This window comes from Asterias rubens, chromosome 7 (genome assembly GCF_902459465.1).
Source record: "Asterias rubens chromosome 7, eAstRub1.3, whole genome shotgun sequence".
Classification (NCBI taxonomy): Eukaryota; Metazoa; Echinodermata; class Asteroidea; order Forcipulatida; family Asteriidae; genus Asterias; species Asterias rubens.
In genome coordinates this window covers 13920104-13937488 of record NC_047068.1, presented here as the reverse complement: position 1 = coordinate 13937488, position 17385 = coordinate 13920104, and the positions used below count along the sequence as shown (strand labels likewise).

The window sequence follows — 17385 nt, the reverse complement described above, 5'->3', positions numbered from 1 at the left end:
TGATTCGACGTAGGCTGTCCCTATCAATAACTAGCAGTGTGTTTGTATATAAAGCGGGCGTACGTCAGAGATGTTTTTGTGTTAAATGCATCAATATCATGTCTAGTAAGAATGTAACTCAAAATGTTTCATTCAATAATCCAGCATCTACAACAGCAAGAACAACAACAACAAAAACAACAACAACAAGAACAACAACAAAATTTCAACAACAACAGCAGCAAGAACACCAATTACAACAACTAAACCAGAAGTGTCAAGTAATTATTAAGCATTATTGTGTGTTGGATACCCTCTCGATTTCAGTTTTGGATGTTTGCGGATCTTAAAGGCAGTGGACACTATTGGTAATTACTCAAAATAATTATAGCGTAAAACCTTTCTTGGTGACGAGTAATGGGGAGAGGTTGATGGTATAAAACATTGTGAGAAACGGCTCCCTCTGAAGTGCCATAGTTTTCTAGAAAGAAGTAATTTTCCACGAATTTGATTTCGAGACCTCAAGTTTAGAACTTGAGGTCTCGCAATCAACTATCTAAACGCACACATTTTCGTGTGACAGCTTAGAGAAATGATTGATTTGTGACTGTGAAACATACATGTAGTTTGTTGCTTAAACATTAGTTGGGTAGTGTACTTTTTCTTTTAATAGTTAATTTCAAAGATTGTAAATTGAAACAGTGATTACTCAAACTCACATGAGTCGTTAGAGAAGACTATGTCCTTTAAAGACACTGGACACTATTGGTAATTGTCAAAGACCAGTCTACTCACTTGGTGTATCTCAACATATGCATAAAATAACAAACCCTGTGAAAATTTGAGCTCAATCGGTCGTCGAAGTTGCGAGATAATAATGAAAGAAAAAACACCCTTGTCACACGAAGTTGTGTGCTTTCAGATGCTTGATTTCGAGACCTCAAATTCTAAATCTGAGGTCTCGAAATCAAATTCGTGGAGAATTGCTTCTTTCTCGAAAACTATGTTACTTCAGAGGGAGCCGTTTCTCACAATGTTTTATACTATCAACAGCTCTCCATTACTCTTTAGCAAGTGAGGTTTTATGCTGATTATTATTTTGAGTAATTACCAATAGTGTCCACTGCCTTTAAACAGTGTGAAGTTCAATTTGGTATCGGTTTAGTACAGGTTTAAACAAAAATCTTATGCAAATATCTTACCATTTAATTATTAAATTGCTGCAATGTATTTATTTTCCTGTCTGCAATTATTTCACAAACACGGCTACCCACCACTTAGACTTAGTGTAAATTTTGTTTCAATAATTAAAACTATGGTATTTGTCTTCTTCTTTTTCTTTGTATCATCAATACTCGGTGTATAAGATGACAGAGGATTTATAAAAAAAAATTACTGATGGAGGCGGGCTCGAGAAAAAAAAAAGTCTTGATCAATGTTCTATAGCTTGAACTGAAACCTGTTTATTTAAGCGCACAGTCGCAAATCAATCATTTCTCTAAGCTGTGCACTCTCAAAGTGATGCATTGTTTTTGATTCACATAGCACCTCATCAATCATGATATAGTGAAGAATATAGCACGTTATATCTGCTCCAGCAGAATAATAAGCAGGAAAAGGGGTATGCAGATAATAGCACAGGGTCTATTTTTGGTACAGGATCATTGGAAATCGATACCCACCATTGCAAGTATGAAGGGAATTCGACAAAAATAGTGACACCATACAACAAACAGCAAGACGAGTGAGAACGTATCCGAATTGGCGGCAACTGCTAAGGCTACGACTATTGCAAAGGGTGTTACTGCATAAAGAACTCCCGGATCAGAATTGAACCGGATTGCGGGTCCCAGCATGGACCTGACCCATTTACGGATCAGGCTGACCCAAAAAGGGTTAATAAGGGGATTTTAACCCAGATTAAAGAGTCACCTTACCAATTAAAACAGTGTTATTTTGAGACAGATCCTGGTTTATTTGCACCCCGAAATGGGTCAGGCCACATGGGACACAGATCCGGATCAATATTCTGACCCGGGTGTTTTAGAGTGTGCTTTACTTCAACACACGATGACGCAACAATCTAGCCGTAGCTGTAGCCGAAGCCGCCCATTCGAACCTGGCCTTATGTAGTTTTTTGCGATGTCTCAGCCGCGAGTGTTGAGACTTAGGTGCTTTTCGAAACCACGGCTTCGGCTCAAGATTCGGCTCATGCTAGCTTGGCCCCGCGGTTGATTTGACAATTTGCGCGTGCTTTGCGTACGCGCTCAGGGCTTCAGACGAGAAGACAGAGCCCGAAGCCGAATCCAAAGCCGAAGCCGTGGATTCGAAAAGGGTATGTGTGGTTAACAACATGTAAGGATGGCCTTCTCTGCAAAACGTACAGCATTATTGATCATTTAATACAATAATGCTATTAAATTATAAACCCATGTCATCAGTAAATCATGTTTTTAACGTTGGCACGAAAGATCATCGATCCCAACGTGTAATTATAGTGCTAAGTTGCCTAGAAGTTCCGGGGTCATAATTCGGACTAGTTTCGCATCTATCATTGTTGAGCAAATCCGAGTGAGGGAAAATATACATTTCCTTTGTTGTCTAACAAACCGCACTTTTGGCATGGACGGCCGAATGATAGCAAACTTTCAATCGTGCTGAAAAATATTGTGACAAAATTAAAAAAAATTTGTAAAAAAATGAGCTGATATATCGCTTATGTTAGGTTGAATTTGTTTATGACAATTTCAACATATTTTTGAAATGTTTGTGTAACCTTTCTACAAACTCATGGCTATCTGTTTTCGATTTGCACATAAAGTTGCTTTAGTTTTCCAACCTTAGCTGCCAACAACTCCGGATGTGAACGTTAAAATAGAAAGGTCTACAATGTTTAGCTGGAAACATCAGGGTCAGAGTTCAAGTTGGAGTTTGCTGAGGTATTGACACGTACCGAAAGGACGCCAGATTGCAACTTCACAGCGCAACAATTTTTACTTCCGGCATAAAGCATAAGCCTACGTAATATTGGGATGACGGAAAGGTCATTACCGAGGTCTGAAACAGTCCATACACTCTCAGATAAAAGCATTGGAAACTATTCATAATTATTTAAAAACAATTTTTTGCATATAATCTTACTTAGGAACAAGCAATGGGGAGCTGTTGATAGTATAAAACATTGTGAGACACGACTCCCTTTGAAGTAACATAGTTTTTGAGAAAGAGGTATTCACTCAAATACTAAAAGACTATTATTATGCATATGAAAGCACCCGAAGTATTATGCAACAAAGGTGTTTTTCTTCTTTTACTGTTCTCTTGCAACTTCGATGACTAATTGAGTCCAGAATTTCACATCTGTAATATTTTGCATTATGTTCGGACAGAAAGCAAGAACACTGGTCTTTGACAATTATCAAATATGTCTTGCGCCTTTAAGTTTCGTCTCTGTATAGTTCATTGTCAATGGGTTCCTATACACGGGGAAAACAGACTCCCCAACAGATTCCCGGATTCTTCCAAAGATGACGCGACTGCGATGCTTAAATTTATATCACCCTTTGACAGCACAAGTCTAATTCTCAATGTCAATGAAATAATGATGGTCCAGCTGACATCATTATTTGTCACTTCATCTCAATGCGCTGAAAATTATTCCAAATATTTAAAGGTTACGGTATACGGCGATGATCGAGAAAGATGATGATTGAATTTTAATCTCAAAGCTTAACTTTTACCTTGATACTTGAAATATTTCTATCAAAATTCTGAGATGTGCGGAAAACAAGAACACTTCCCTGATTAGTTTCTTATTTTGGTTTGTCATATAGAAACAAAACAATGTGAAAGGATATAGGATTTGAGGCATGCATGGAGAGGTATCAAAATATATTTAGCTTGCGGTAACACCATGTGTGTATCTACTTGCCAGGTAGAATTTGGTCTTTTGCGAACATGTCTTGCTTTTAATTCTACTACCACAGAGTTGGTTGAGAATTCGGGAGACTTCTCATACAGATCTGAAAAGAACTGTCCTGCTTATTAACTACCTACATGGAAGGTGGGAAATTGGCTAGGCTGCTATTTTTGCTTAGTGGATGGGGGGGGGTGGGGACTTCTCGTTTTTGTAATTTCACTACTCTAATAATTGGTCTCAACGTTTCGACTATAGCTTGCTCTATCCTCTAGTCATCGTCAGGAGACTGGACATTGTAATTTGCTTTGTAGAAACCGTGACCAGTTACCAAATAGAGTCCTCGGTTAACACCAACGTAGACAAACGTGCGTTTCCCGTTGGTGTCTCTATAACCCTTTCTTTGGGCTCTTCCCCCCGGGGCACGATAGAGGATTTACATGTGACTTGCTGTGTGATTGTGTTGAATCAAACACCGGCTCTACGGTAGGATTATGCCCTGGAAACAAACATCACATTCGTTTGCTGCAAGGGTACTTTTACTTTAACTTCGGGATTTAGACGCAGATGAATGAAGTCAACCGTGTTTGTTTTCGTTTATATCAAGACAGCTAGGCGCGTACCTTGAGCTTTTCGTCGTGGAACGTAAAGCTGAATCTGTGTCTTGGAAGTCGCGCATTTGACAAGTTTAACTACACTTCTTGATTGAAGCCCATGGCGGCGACTTAAAGGTTTTACTAAGGCAATACCCACAGAGGTATGGAACACATAATCAAACTGAGCACATAGATTTCAAGCGACGACCTTACTGTCTGTACCATGTTTGTATACTCATGGATACTTTTGAAGTTCCAAAGTAAAACTAAGTAAATAATTCATCAAACTAAAGCTGGACCAGGCTCGGCCTACATTGTTTGCAAAAACTAATGAGTATTTCGGGACTTTCCTTGCATGCAATGTTCTATAAAGTTGGTCACATGTTAATTTCCACATAAAATGGAAGGTTCGTAATAAGTCCAAATAACAGTACAACCGATGAAGGTTTCAAACGTGCCCTTTCTTCATGTCAAAACTGCCATCTTCATCCAACTCCAATCATAAGCTCCAGCCTATACGCGCATCACTGAGCTAAGCCCAGGCCTATATACGCGCATCACTGACTTAAGCCCAGCTTATCATGTTCCAGCGTCCCACCTTCACACGTACCATTGAGCTAAGCCTACAAACCTCATTGGCAGTACTTACAACGGAATACAGCAACAAAGTCCAGCGTTCTCTCGAAGACAATCAGAATACCGATTGAAAACGTCGAGATGACCGGTTCTTTTCAGAACCACCACAACTCATAAGGTGTTATATGTATATTCTCGCAAACCTCTCACTAGATCATAAAGAAAAACATAAATTTGGGGAAGGGTAGCGTCTCAACATGGAGGATTCTTATTCTTCCATGGTCACACTAAGCGAAATACAGCAACAAAGTCTAGTATTCTCCAAGACAATCAGAATATAGGCCTACTGATTGAAACGTCGAGATGTTATACAACGCTTTTTTCAGAACCACCACAACTCACATAGATAGTTGTATGTAGGCCTACATGTCTCTGCAAACCTCACTAGACTATACATGTCATGTTACTCTGCCGAAGAAAAACTTAAATTAACCCAGTCTGAATTTAGTGAACGGTATAGCGTCTCACTCTTATGGACCAGCTTAGGTATTGCATAAGACAAAATAAGTACCTTGTTGTTTGTATTGATAAAATAAGTACCTGTTACAACATTGTCATCTACAACATGTCACAAGCTAAGGTGTCTCCAAAACTCGTTCCCCCACCATAAAGATGTTCCATCTACTCGAATGTATGTTAAAGGCAGTGGACACTATTGGTAATTACTCAAAATAATGATTGGCATAAAACCTTTCTTGGTGACGAGTAATGGGGAGAGGTTGATAGTATAAAACATTGTGAGAAACGGCTCCCTCTGAAGTGCCATAGTTTTTGAGACAGAAGTAATTTTCCAAAAAAATTTGATTTCGAGACCTCAAGTTTAGAACTTGAGGTCTCGAAATCAACCATCTAAACGTTATTTTTATTTCATTGTTATCTCGCAAGTTCGATGACCGATTGAGCTTAAATGTTCACAGGTTTGTTATTTTATGCATATGTTGAGATACACCAATTGTGAAGGCTAGTCTTTGACAATTACCAATAGTGTCCACTGCCTTTAACCTTTCGCAAATGACACCGACACACAAACTGTTGTCACTGGTTCAACATCATTTGCAGTAACAATCAGTTCATAAGATCGTGTTCATCCCGCTATATGCACTGATGATATCGCACCATGGTTCTTAGTCAATAATAAATGTGTGTTTTGCACACGATCGTGCTGTACTATCGTGAAAAAACCGTCGAGGAAAAAATACACAAAACAAGGCCATGTTCAGAATGAGTCTCTTGTGTTTAAATTTTAAATTGTTTCATTATGATTGTTCTGTAATTTTCAAATAACTTATTGAACTGTTTTTTGTTTTACTCCAATTTTCTTGTTGTTATTTTTGTCAATTATTATGTATGTCTGATGGTTTGCAATACATTGAATGGTTCAAAATTCTTTAAAAAGGTAGAAAAGCAAATCGTGTTCATCCCGCTATATGCACTGATAATATCGCAACATGGTTCTTAGTCAATAATGAATGTGTGTTTTGCATACTACGTTCATGCTGTACAACCGCCTGGGAAGGGGGTTGTTTGCGATAGTCTCTCTTTCTATTTCAAACAATAAAGGTTGGTTGGTTGAAGATGATCAAAGTAAATTGACATTGTGGGTTCTTGATTTAAAAGCTATCCTGTACAGATTTGATGGGTATCAAGCCCGTAGCAATCAGTCTGTTTTGAAACGGCATAAAGATCGCCGATTATGGGCAGGCTTTCGTTGACTACATATTGGTTAAACATGGTGTGTCGAAGGATGACCCACTTTCAACGATTTTTTTTTTTTTTTTTTTTTTTTTTTAATGTTATTTAAGGGGAAATAATAATATGATTTTGAAGAGCGTGGAATTACACAAATATCAAGTTAACAAAGTTAGTCTTTCAAATTAAAAATTGCCATTTTTGTTTTGTATAGACATGCAGCTACCAACCGTTAGTCATAGCTCTGTAAGAGTCTAACTCCGCCCCTACAGTTGACCAATCAGGGCATTACACACATCGGAGTGTAAGATACCGAGTGTAACCCCAGCGGCAGACAGACTGCGTCATCATCTTCTCTAAGATTACCTCACGAGCTAGTTTCAGCCACTTTCCACCAATTCCTGCATCCACTGCAAGATATTCTCTGGAAACTTTCAATTAAAATTGTGGCTTGAAAAAACATCGCAACGATATTTTCAGATAACACAATGTGGGTTTCAGTTTGTGTTGCCTGTTTGGCGATGATACATGTAGCTCTTCTGTTGAGTGGCCAGGTGGAATGCCTTGACAGTCAATGTGATGGATATCATCATCAAATGTTCAGCGCAGAAAACAGAGCTCTGAAACACTCCACATTCATGAAGAAAACTGTATCAAATCATGTCATATGTGGACGAGACTGCTACATTGATAAGAACTGTAAGTCTTTCAACTTCAACAAATGCAAAAAACTGTGTGAGTTAAACAACGGTACGAGAGCTCTGCATCCTGAAGATTTCCTTGAAGATCAAGGGAGTGTTTACTTTGATACAGATGAGGACACAGTTCTCTTCTCTTTGCCAGATAGTTCTCTTCATCACTACAAAAGTTGTAAGGAGATGTTAGAGGCATGTTACTCCAGGAGCGATGTATACGTAATCTACCCAGAATGGTTATCTGATGGTCTGGAAGTCTTCTGTGACATGGAGACTGATGGAGGGGGATGGATTGTGTTTCAGAGACGGCAGGACGGCAGTGTGGACTTCTACCGCACCTGGGCTGAGTACAAGTCTGGCTTTGGTAATCTTTCTGGTGAGTTCTGGCTGGGTAATGATAACTTAATGACGTTAACGTCTGATGACTCACAGGGACCATGGGAGCTTAGGGTGGATCTTTACGACAATAACGAAACGGCATTTGCGAAGTATGAAGATTTCAAGATTGTTGGTGCAAACTACACTCTTGAGTTTGGTGCATACGATGCAAGCAGTACTGCTGGTGACTCTCTTGATTGGTACAACGGACTGCCCTTTTCAACGATGGATAATGACAATGATGAGTGGGAATATAACATGGCTGCACGTCATGAAGGAGCCTGGTGGTTTTCTGAAAGTCCTCTATCTCACTTAAATGGTAAATATTACCCAACTGGTCCTCATGAACATGATAACGGTATCCAGTGGCATACTTGGCGATTTCAATATTCACTCTCAAAATGCAGCATGAAAATCCGTTAAAATCACTTCTGAATGATTCGTTTTAATCTTGTTCAGATTAAATTAATGAAAGCAATATTTACAGTTATTAATCTCACTAAAACGGTATTTATAATCCAAGTTTATACATTCGTAACCATTGTGTCCCTCTGATTACCGTCACCTGGCGCCAAATTACTTACGCAGCGCATGGGCAATAGTTAGCTGTAAGAAAACCATTTGATTGTGTGGCTTCTTACATTCCTATGAAGTTTTAAATTCAATCAAATTTTGCTACAACATAAAAAAGGAATGTAGGCTACACATAATAATAATAAATAATAATAAGACTTGTAATGCGCACGTATCCACCCTGCTGTGTGTTCAAGGCGCAGTAAAACCCAAACCAAAAACAAACAAAACAAAGAAAAACAGACACAACAAAATTAGTCCTTGAAAACCTGTGACATAAGGTAAGTTTTGAGAAGAGATTTGAATGTTGTGGTACAAAGACAAGATCTATGATTAAGTTCCAGCGTGGCGCAGCTGAAGAAAAAGACCTGTCACCCCATGAGTGTCGAGACTTGAGTTCAATGACAACATTATAATAAATACTCAAAACCAGAAACGATTTATGTTCGAAGACTAGGCCTATGAACTTCATATTGAAACGTATCGCCTGTTAATTACCGTTGGGTTTAGTCGTCGGATCTTGGCCAAAGTTGAATGTAAAACATTTCTAATTATTTCCTTAATATTTAAGGTCCATCATTTAATTCTCGCGAAAATTGGATCCTGACAGCTTACAAAAAACGAAAAAAAGTTGCAATTCCGTTATCGCAAAAATACGCATCCACATAATTATCATAATTATTCAAGAATTCTCTTGAACACAGTTGTGGAGAGTTGCGCCGAAGAACTTATATTTAGAAAGTTTTGCTATTTAATATTTAAAGTAAAGAATGAAGATCACGTCAAATATTTTGTTTTTGGGACATGAATTGGAGTACAACATGAAGCAGAAGAGAAATCATTTTTTGTTTTTTTATGTTTTCGTACCGTTTTTCGTTGAAGATATGTATTAATGGTAATAACAGTTTGGGCTGGTCTTTACTGCGTGCATGACCGAGTTGGTGGCTGCTTGGCCGCTATTTAAAGGACCCCCGCCCTCCGCCTTAGGCTCGGTCCATAACGGTGGCCGGACACCAACCCGGTCATTACCACATAGTAAAGACTGGGCCATCACACTGTTATATTTTGGTTGAAAGGCCTTTACGAGATTTTGGATGAGTGTAAGTTTAGCGAATTGACTTGAATGATTTGCAAATAATTTGCAGGTCATTATGCATGTGATATGATAATTTACAGCAATTTGTTGATATGAATAATAGTTAAAGCGATTGTATGAATCGAATGGAAGAACTTGTCTTTAGAAAAAAATTGCTTTTTGATATTTAACAACAATGTAACAACACGGTTACTTTTAACCATGTTTGTAAGAAATGTATCCATTTTGCATGGCCCGATTGTGTTCCAAAGTTTAGAACTTGTAAGTGCTACATTTTGCATAATACGAAAGTCTGGATGTCAAGATGGTTTGCAAATACAGTGCATGTGAATTGGAAGATTGAGCCCCATTAGAATTTCTCACCAGTATTGAACGTGTTCATTTTTTGTTCTGTTATAAATTCGCGCCTAAAACTGCGCAATGAATTTTAGACTCACAATTCTCCCCATTTGAACAAGTATTTACATTTCACATGTTGATTTTCTGAACTCAATATTGTATTGTTGTTTCCTTTCATTTAAACTAGTTATTTATATAAATAAATGTTTACTAATGTATTTGTGAATCGAATAGAAGTCATTGAAAAATTTGCTGTTTAGTACCCCCCCCCCCCCACCCAAAAAAAAGAGAAAAATCAAAAACAAGACAAAAAAAGATAAAATAACGAAAAACAATCTGAATATAGATCTTAGTGCTTGGTAAACAATTTTATTTAGGATAGGCTGGAAGTGATTTTAATGTTGGAATTTATCTTTTCAAATGTGAAAATGTCATTTTAGTTACGCTTCTTACAATTTGTAATTTGACAATCATTGAAAAGTCTGAACATAAATTTGCAGTTCAGTTACAATAAAAATTAATAAAATAAATAATAAACACGTAAACAAATATGAATAGATCTAAGTGTTTGTTTTGTAAAGAATTGTTATTAGGATAGGCTGGAAGTGATTTTAATGGTCGTATTTGTCTTTTCAAAATTGAAAATGTAATATTTCAGTTACAATTCTTGGAATTTTGTTGTTGGAAATTGTATTGTTAAGTCGGAAAGACAAGATGGTTTGCGAACACTGCATGTGCATGAGTCCCATTTTGGAGTCGAATTCAAAATTAATTTTTGGACCGAGTAATGACAATCCACTCTTTGCTGAGAATGCTCAACTCTTTCTAAAGACTCAAATACTATTTGCAGCAGCGTCTTAATACCGTTCCGATTAATTCATTATGTAGTTTAACAAGTTTTCGCTCATATAATAATATAATATAACTTTGTTTGAAAGAAATGTATCCACTCTGCATTAACAGCCCGATTGTGTACCCAACTTTGAAACTTATATTGCGACATGTTCCTAATATACGAAAAGATGGATGTCAAAATAGTTTGCAAATACAGTGCATGTGAATTGGAAGACCATCCATGTAAGAATTTCTTTGAAATATTGAACGTGTTTATTTTTTGTTCAGATATAAAATAATTCGTAACTTAACTGCACAATGAACTTTAAGCTCACGATTATCCCCATTTTGAACAAGTATTAATTATTTTTTATTTTCACCAGTTGATTTTCTGATTTAAAAGGTATGCTGCATTTAGAGATAAATGTTTTCTAAAGCAAATGTATTTTTTGAATGTGAATCGAATATAAAGCTTGTCTTTAGAAATAATTGCTGTTTAGTACAAACAAACAAAATTCACGTCAAATAACAGATCTAGGTGTTTGGTAAACATTTGTATTTAGGATAGGCTATAGTGATTTGTAATTTATATTATCAGATTTGAAGATGTCATTTTAATTACGCTTCTTAGATATTGTATGTTGAAAATTTTATTGATGAGTCGAAAAATTTGCTGTTTAGTACACAAGAAAAGAACAAAAAATCACGTAAAATATTATGAATAGAGTTTTTAATCTACTCATAATATTTTTACTCGATATTTATCAAGCAAAAAATATGCTTAAATCTGAAAATTTGCTTTTCAGTCAAAAACACACAAAATAACGTAAAATAATATGAATAGACCTAAGTGTTTTGTAAACAGTTTGTATTTAGGAAGTAATTTGAATGGTAGAAATTATCTTTTCAAATTTGAAGATGTCGTTTTAGTTATACGCTTCTTATAATTTGTTTGTTTAACCATGGTTTAACATTTTATTGATAAGTCGGAAAGACAATTAGATGGTTTGCGAATACAGTGCATCAGATTTGGAAGCTTGAGTCACAACTTGAAGTCGAATTCAAAATGAATTTTGAAGTGAGTAGAAATCTGATTAATGAAATCCACTTTTTGAGAATGCTGGACTCTTTTTAAAAAACCCAAATACTACCTGAAACATGTATAAACGAACCATCTTAGTGCTTGTATATTTTATTGTGTTATTTAACAAATTATCGCTCATATTAAAAAACGCATGATTAAAACCAAAGATCTTTGCAGTTTTGATTGAAGTTTATCAAGCAGTGCTTAAAGGCAGTGGACACTATTGGTAATTACTCAAAATAATTATTAGCATAAAACCTTTCTTGGTGACGAGTAATGGGGAGAGGTTGATGGTTTAACACATTGTGAGAAACGGCTCCCTCTGAAGTGCCATAGTTTTCGAGAAAGAAGTAATTTTCCATGAATTTGATTTCAAGACATGAGATTTAGAACTTGAGGTCTCGAAATCAACCATCTAAACACAACTTCGTGTCACAAGTGCGTTTTTCCTTTCATTATTATCTCGCAACTTCGACGACCGATTGAGCTCAAATTTTCACAGGTTGGATTTGTTTTGTATATGTTAAGATACATCAACTGTGAAGGCTAGTCTTTGAAGTTACCAATAGTGTCACTTGCCTTTAACAACATGATGAAATTGAGCCTTTGTTGCTGAGCACTTTAACTACAATCGTTTTAGACAATGTCACTGCTGTCGTTTATATATATTCCAGGGCAATATTCTCAGATCTCAAGATCTACTTATACTGGAACCTAACATTTTACATTAGGTTGTATAAGCCTTCTCAAACTTTGGCGATAACACCAAATGCAAACTGTATACTGCAGAGGCACTGCTGTTGGCGTTCCGCTCCATTGATCATGAGGTTCAAAGTCAACGAACCTGGGCCCAATTTCATGGCTCTGCTTATCGTAAGCACGAAATCGGCGCTTACGGCAAGCGTATTTCACGGGTTGGCGGCGAATTTTGGCTTGTGCGCGTGCGTACTCAACGTTACTAGGCATTCTACGCTTACAAGGGTAGCTCAGAAATTCGGCGCTTACACGTAAGCGGGGAATCGTGATCGTAAGCGCAAAATTCGGCGGTAAGCAGAGCCATGAAATTGGGCCCAGATTTGGCATCAGTCTGTGTTCCTAATCCACGCAAACTCAGTTTCGTAAAGTGATTACTCAATAGAGAGGGCGCATATTTTTTCTTGAATTAATATCTGTTGACGACTGTAATTCAACCAGAGACATAAAGAACTAAAAGGTACTTATGTCTGTGAATCCAACCAAGGATAGTGACGCCCTCTGTTGTTTAAAAAGACATGATTACTGTTGCAATTGTTTGTTCAATAAAGACTCAATTCTCGAAATCACTCAGAAGAATATTCCGGAGTTTGTAACATGATGATAAGACCTTACCTGTGGCTGAACAATTGCCAGTAATGGGTAAGCCTAACGACGATGTGACCTCTGACGTCACACGAAAACCATAACATGATTCGCGCGCATACCGCCGGGCAAAACCTTTGTGTTTTGGCAACCAGCTAGAAAGTGTACGCAATCTTACTATGACTACGCAACTCAGTGCCTGGCGAAACATGACGTATACAGTGTTTTGTCAACAGAGGGCGGTTTGAATGTAAACATAGGTAACATCGTCTATTCCACGAGAACGTTCACACAATGGTGTTTGTGCACGGAAAGTGTGGTTTTACATTGCCGTCATTGTAATAATTTTGCTGCTAATATTTTCAAAACGAATCTCCCGAAGAAGCTACAAGTCCCTTCATCCACCCTCAAATCATTTGATTAGTAGGGGTAGCTGTCAGCTATGAATCGGAGACTTCACGTGTCCACTGCTCTTAAGGGCTTAAGTCAAAGTAGGCCTACTCTTGCGTGATTTGATTTAACAAAGTATTCATTCAGTTTAACATCCCAAAAAGCAGCATTCAAACCCGCAGGTTGTTTTTGAGGCGTTTGTTACGTAAGTTCATTTTAATTTTTGGGGCAGTCACTTTTGGAACTTGTACAATCTATAAAAAACGCTTGGTTAACTTTTTTTTTCTTGAGAATGTCAGAGGCGTAAATACGATTTATCTTTTTGCACTTCAACATATGCCAAGATGTCTGGCTAGCCAACAGATTGATGGTATAGGCAAATATATAGTAATGTATCATTGAACACAAACAACATGCTGGAAAAAAGATATAGGTCTTGCTCAGTTATTATTATTATTAATGGTTTATTTATTCAACAATATTTAAAAAAGACACTGACAGTAATAAAAACTGAATTGCGGTCTTAATTCACAATAAAAAGATAGTTACATGTAATACGATTAAAAAGCAGAAAACATTAAAATGCACAAACGACATAAGACCCCAAAAGTAACAAGGCAAAAGACCCAGAATTGCACACACAAAAATACAAATCACAGAACAGTCCCTAACCAGATCTTGAAAGCGTTGCATATGAACAACAGTTGAAAAAATAAAAATAAAAAATAAATAAATAAATAAATAAATAAATAAGTAAATAAAAAATCATTTAAAAACAGAGAGGAAGAAATGAACCCCATGTGGCCCCATGTAAAGTCTGTACTGAATTTGTTTTTAATGCCTCAAGAAATTTGAATGCCGCAAAACGAAATTGAAAAACTAAATTCTGAATTTGATACGTAATACAACTGGAGAGGAAATAATGCCCGAAAATTAAATCGACTGCTCATTATTGCCAAAATTGACAGAGAAAACCTAATCTAGACTCCCGTATCTGACTCGCCTCGATTCTTCGGCTTCCAAATTGTTAATAACCCTTAATAACTGCTAGCCTTGATGCGTCGACTTCATAATTGTTTTATTGTGGAACCCTAAATTCAGTTCTGCAAAAAAAAAATAATAAGGGCCGAGGTCAACGTTTTTGGTCTTTAAAGGCTGTGGACACTATTGGTAACTATACTCAAAATATTTATGAGCATAAAACCTTACATGGTAACGAGTAATGGGGAGAGTTTGGTAGTATAAAACATTGTGAGAAACGGCTCCCTCTGAAGTGACCTAGTTTTCGAGAAAGAAGTAATTTTCCACGAGTTGGATTTCGAGACCTTCAGATTTAGAATTTGAGGTCTCGAAATCAAGCATCTGAAAGCACACAACTTCGTGTGACAAGGGTGTTGTTTTCTTTCATTATTATGTCGCAACTTCAACGACCGATTGAGCTCAAATTTTCACAGATTTGTTATTTTATGCATTATGTTGAGATACACCAACTGTGAAGACTAGTCTTTGCCAAAATTGCTAAAAATGTCCAGTGGCTTTAAAGGAAATCGAATGACCCTTTTCAGTGGCCTTCGATTTCTCTCGATATAAATGGTTATTTTAGCTGCCCATTTGCCAAATATAACCGTGAAAATGTTTATTAACCATGGAACCAAACACCTTTTAAAAAATACCATAGACAGCGTAAAAATTACCGGTAATAACTCCATTCAATGCCGCAGTACGTATGATATCAACCATATTATACGGGAAAAAGGAAGAGGTTTAAACAAAATTATGAATATATCGTGGCGTGTCTCAGCACATTCAAAATAATTAACACCACTAATGCACTTGGCACCGTTAAACTAAAAAGTTACATTAAAGTAATTATTGCTAAGTTAACTGAGATGTTTGGCTTCCAATGGCATAATATAAGAGCGTTAACTTTCTGGACGCCCGTTTAACGTCATAACTCTGTACCAATTAAGGCCCAATTTCGCAGAGTCTGATGCCGCCTCTGCTGTTGACCAATCAGGGCATTACACACATCGGAGTGTAAGATACCGAGTATAAACCCAGCGGCAGGCAGACTGCGTCACCATCTTCTCTAAGATTACACCAATTCCTGCATGCATTGCAAGACATTTTCTGGAAACTTCAGTTAAAACCGTGGCTTGAAGAAACATCGCAATGGTTACTATTTGGATGGTTAAAAAGATGGGTGTTTCGCAGTGTGTTGCCTGTTTGACGATGATACATGTAGCTCTTCTGTTGAGTGGCCAGGTGGAATGCCTCGACAGTCAATGTGGCGGATTTCATAATCAAATGTTCAGTGCAGAAAACAGAGCTCTGAAACACTCCACATTCATGAAGAAAACTATATCCAATCATGTCATATGTGGACGGGACTGCTACATTGATAAGAACTGTAAGTCTTTCAACTTCGACAAATGCAATAAACTGTGTGAGTTAAACAACGGTACGAGAGCTCTGCATCCTGAAGATTTCCTTGAAGATCAAAGGAGTGTTTACTTTGATTCAGATGAGGACACAGCTCTCTTCTCTTTGCCAGATAGTTCTGTTCATCACTACAAAAGTTGTAAGGAGTTGTTAGAGGCAGGTCACTCCAAGAGCGATGTATACGTAATCTACCCAGAAGGGTTATCTGATGGTCTGGAAGTCTACTGTGACATGGAGACCGATGGAGGGGGATGGATTGTATTTCAGAGACGGCAGGACGGCAGTGTGGACTTCTACTGCACCTGGGCTGAGTACAAGTCTGGCTTTGGTAATCTTTCTGGTGAGTTCTGGCTGGGTAATGATAACTTGATGACTTTAACGTCTGATGACTCACAGGGACCATGGGAGCTAAGGGTGGATCTTTACGACAATAATGAAACGGCATTTGCGAAGTATGAAGATTTCAAGATTGTTGGTGAAAACTACACTCTTGAGTTTGGCGCATACGATGCAAGCAGTACTGCTGGTGACTCTCTTCATTGGAATAATGGAATGCCCTTTTCAACGATGGATAACGACAATGATAAGTGGGAAGATAACATGGCTGAACGTCATGAAGGAGCCTGGTGGTTTCCTGCAAGTGTTTCATCCCACTTAAATGGTAAATATTACCCAACTGGGCCTAATGTATACGGTAACGGGATCCAGTGGTATAGTTGGCGAAATACTTATTATACATTCTCAACAAGCAGCATGGAAGTCCGTTAAACTGACATCTGAATGATTTTTGTATAGAATATTTTCAATCAAATCGGGGTTAACAATAATATTAAAAGTTACAACAATGAGAAATGCAAATAAAATACGCTCCAAATCCTTTTAAACTCATCAGTTAATGGAGAATAGATGGAGAATAGATTTTTGCTCTGTTGCATGTTTTGGTTCTCACTCAAAAGAGCGTATATCATGACTTAAAATATTCGTTTTTACAACTCAACAATTATGTAGTTACGTTACGTAGTTTAGTAGTTACGTTTCATTCCTAAGCTAGGAGCTTCGTCAGACTGGTGACCACGTCCAATGCTGAACTGCCTAGCTTAGGAGCGAACGTAACTAATACATATGTAAGTAAAATCTACATAATTTTGGATTTGTAAAAACGAATTCTTTAAAGACACTGGACACTATTGGTACGTGTCGAAGACCAGTCTTCTCACTTAATGTATCTTAATTTATGCAAATAATAACAAACCGGTGAAAATTTGAACTCAATTGGTCGTCGAAGTTGCGAGATAATAATGAAAGAAAAACACCTTGTTACACGAAGGTGTGCTTTCAGATGCTTGATTTCGAGACCTCAAATTCTAAATCTGCGGTCTCGAAGTCTCACTTCAGAGGGA

At 37.3% G+C, this 17385-nt stretch overlaps 2 protein-coding genes across 2 annotated transcripts; both read left to right on the top strand.

Moving 5' to 3' along the window:
- The first annotated feature begins 7192 nt into the window (after nt 1-7192).
- LOC117292914 (fibrinogen-like protein A) lies at nt 7193-8647 on the top strand. Its single transcript, XM_033775089.1, has one exon. The coding sequence runs from the start codon at nt 7305-7307 to the stop codon at nt 8310-8312; it is 1008 nt and encodes a 335-aa protein (XP_033630980.1). The 5' UTR covers nt 7193-7304; the 3' UTR covers nt 8313-8647.
- Nucleotides 8648-15666: 7019 nt separating this feature from the next.
- LOC117292431 (ficolin-2-like) lies at nt 15667-16753 on the top strand. Its single transcript, XM_033774463.1, has one exon. The coding sequence runs from the start codon at nt 15716-15718 to the stop codon at nt 16751-16753; it is 1038 nt and encodes a 345-aa protein (XP_033630354.1). The 5' UTR covers nt 15667-15715.
- The last annotated feature ends 632 nt before the right edge of the window (nt 16754-17385 follow it).

Excerpts from the sequence above, each read along its gene's own strand:
- LOC117292431 (XM_033774463.1), top strand. The coding sequence starts at position 15,716 with ATGGTTACTATTTGGATGGTTAAAAAGATGGGTGTTTCGCAGTGTGTT.
- LOC117292914 (XM_033775089.1), top strand. The coding sequence starts at position 7,305 with ATGTGGGTTTCAGTTTGTGTTGCCTGTTTGGCGATGATACATGTAGCT.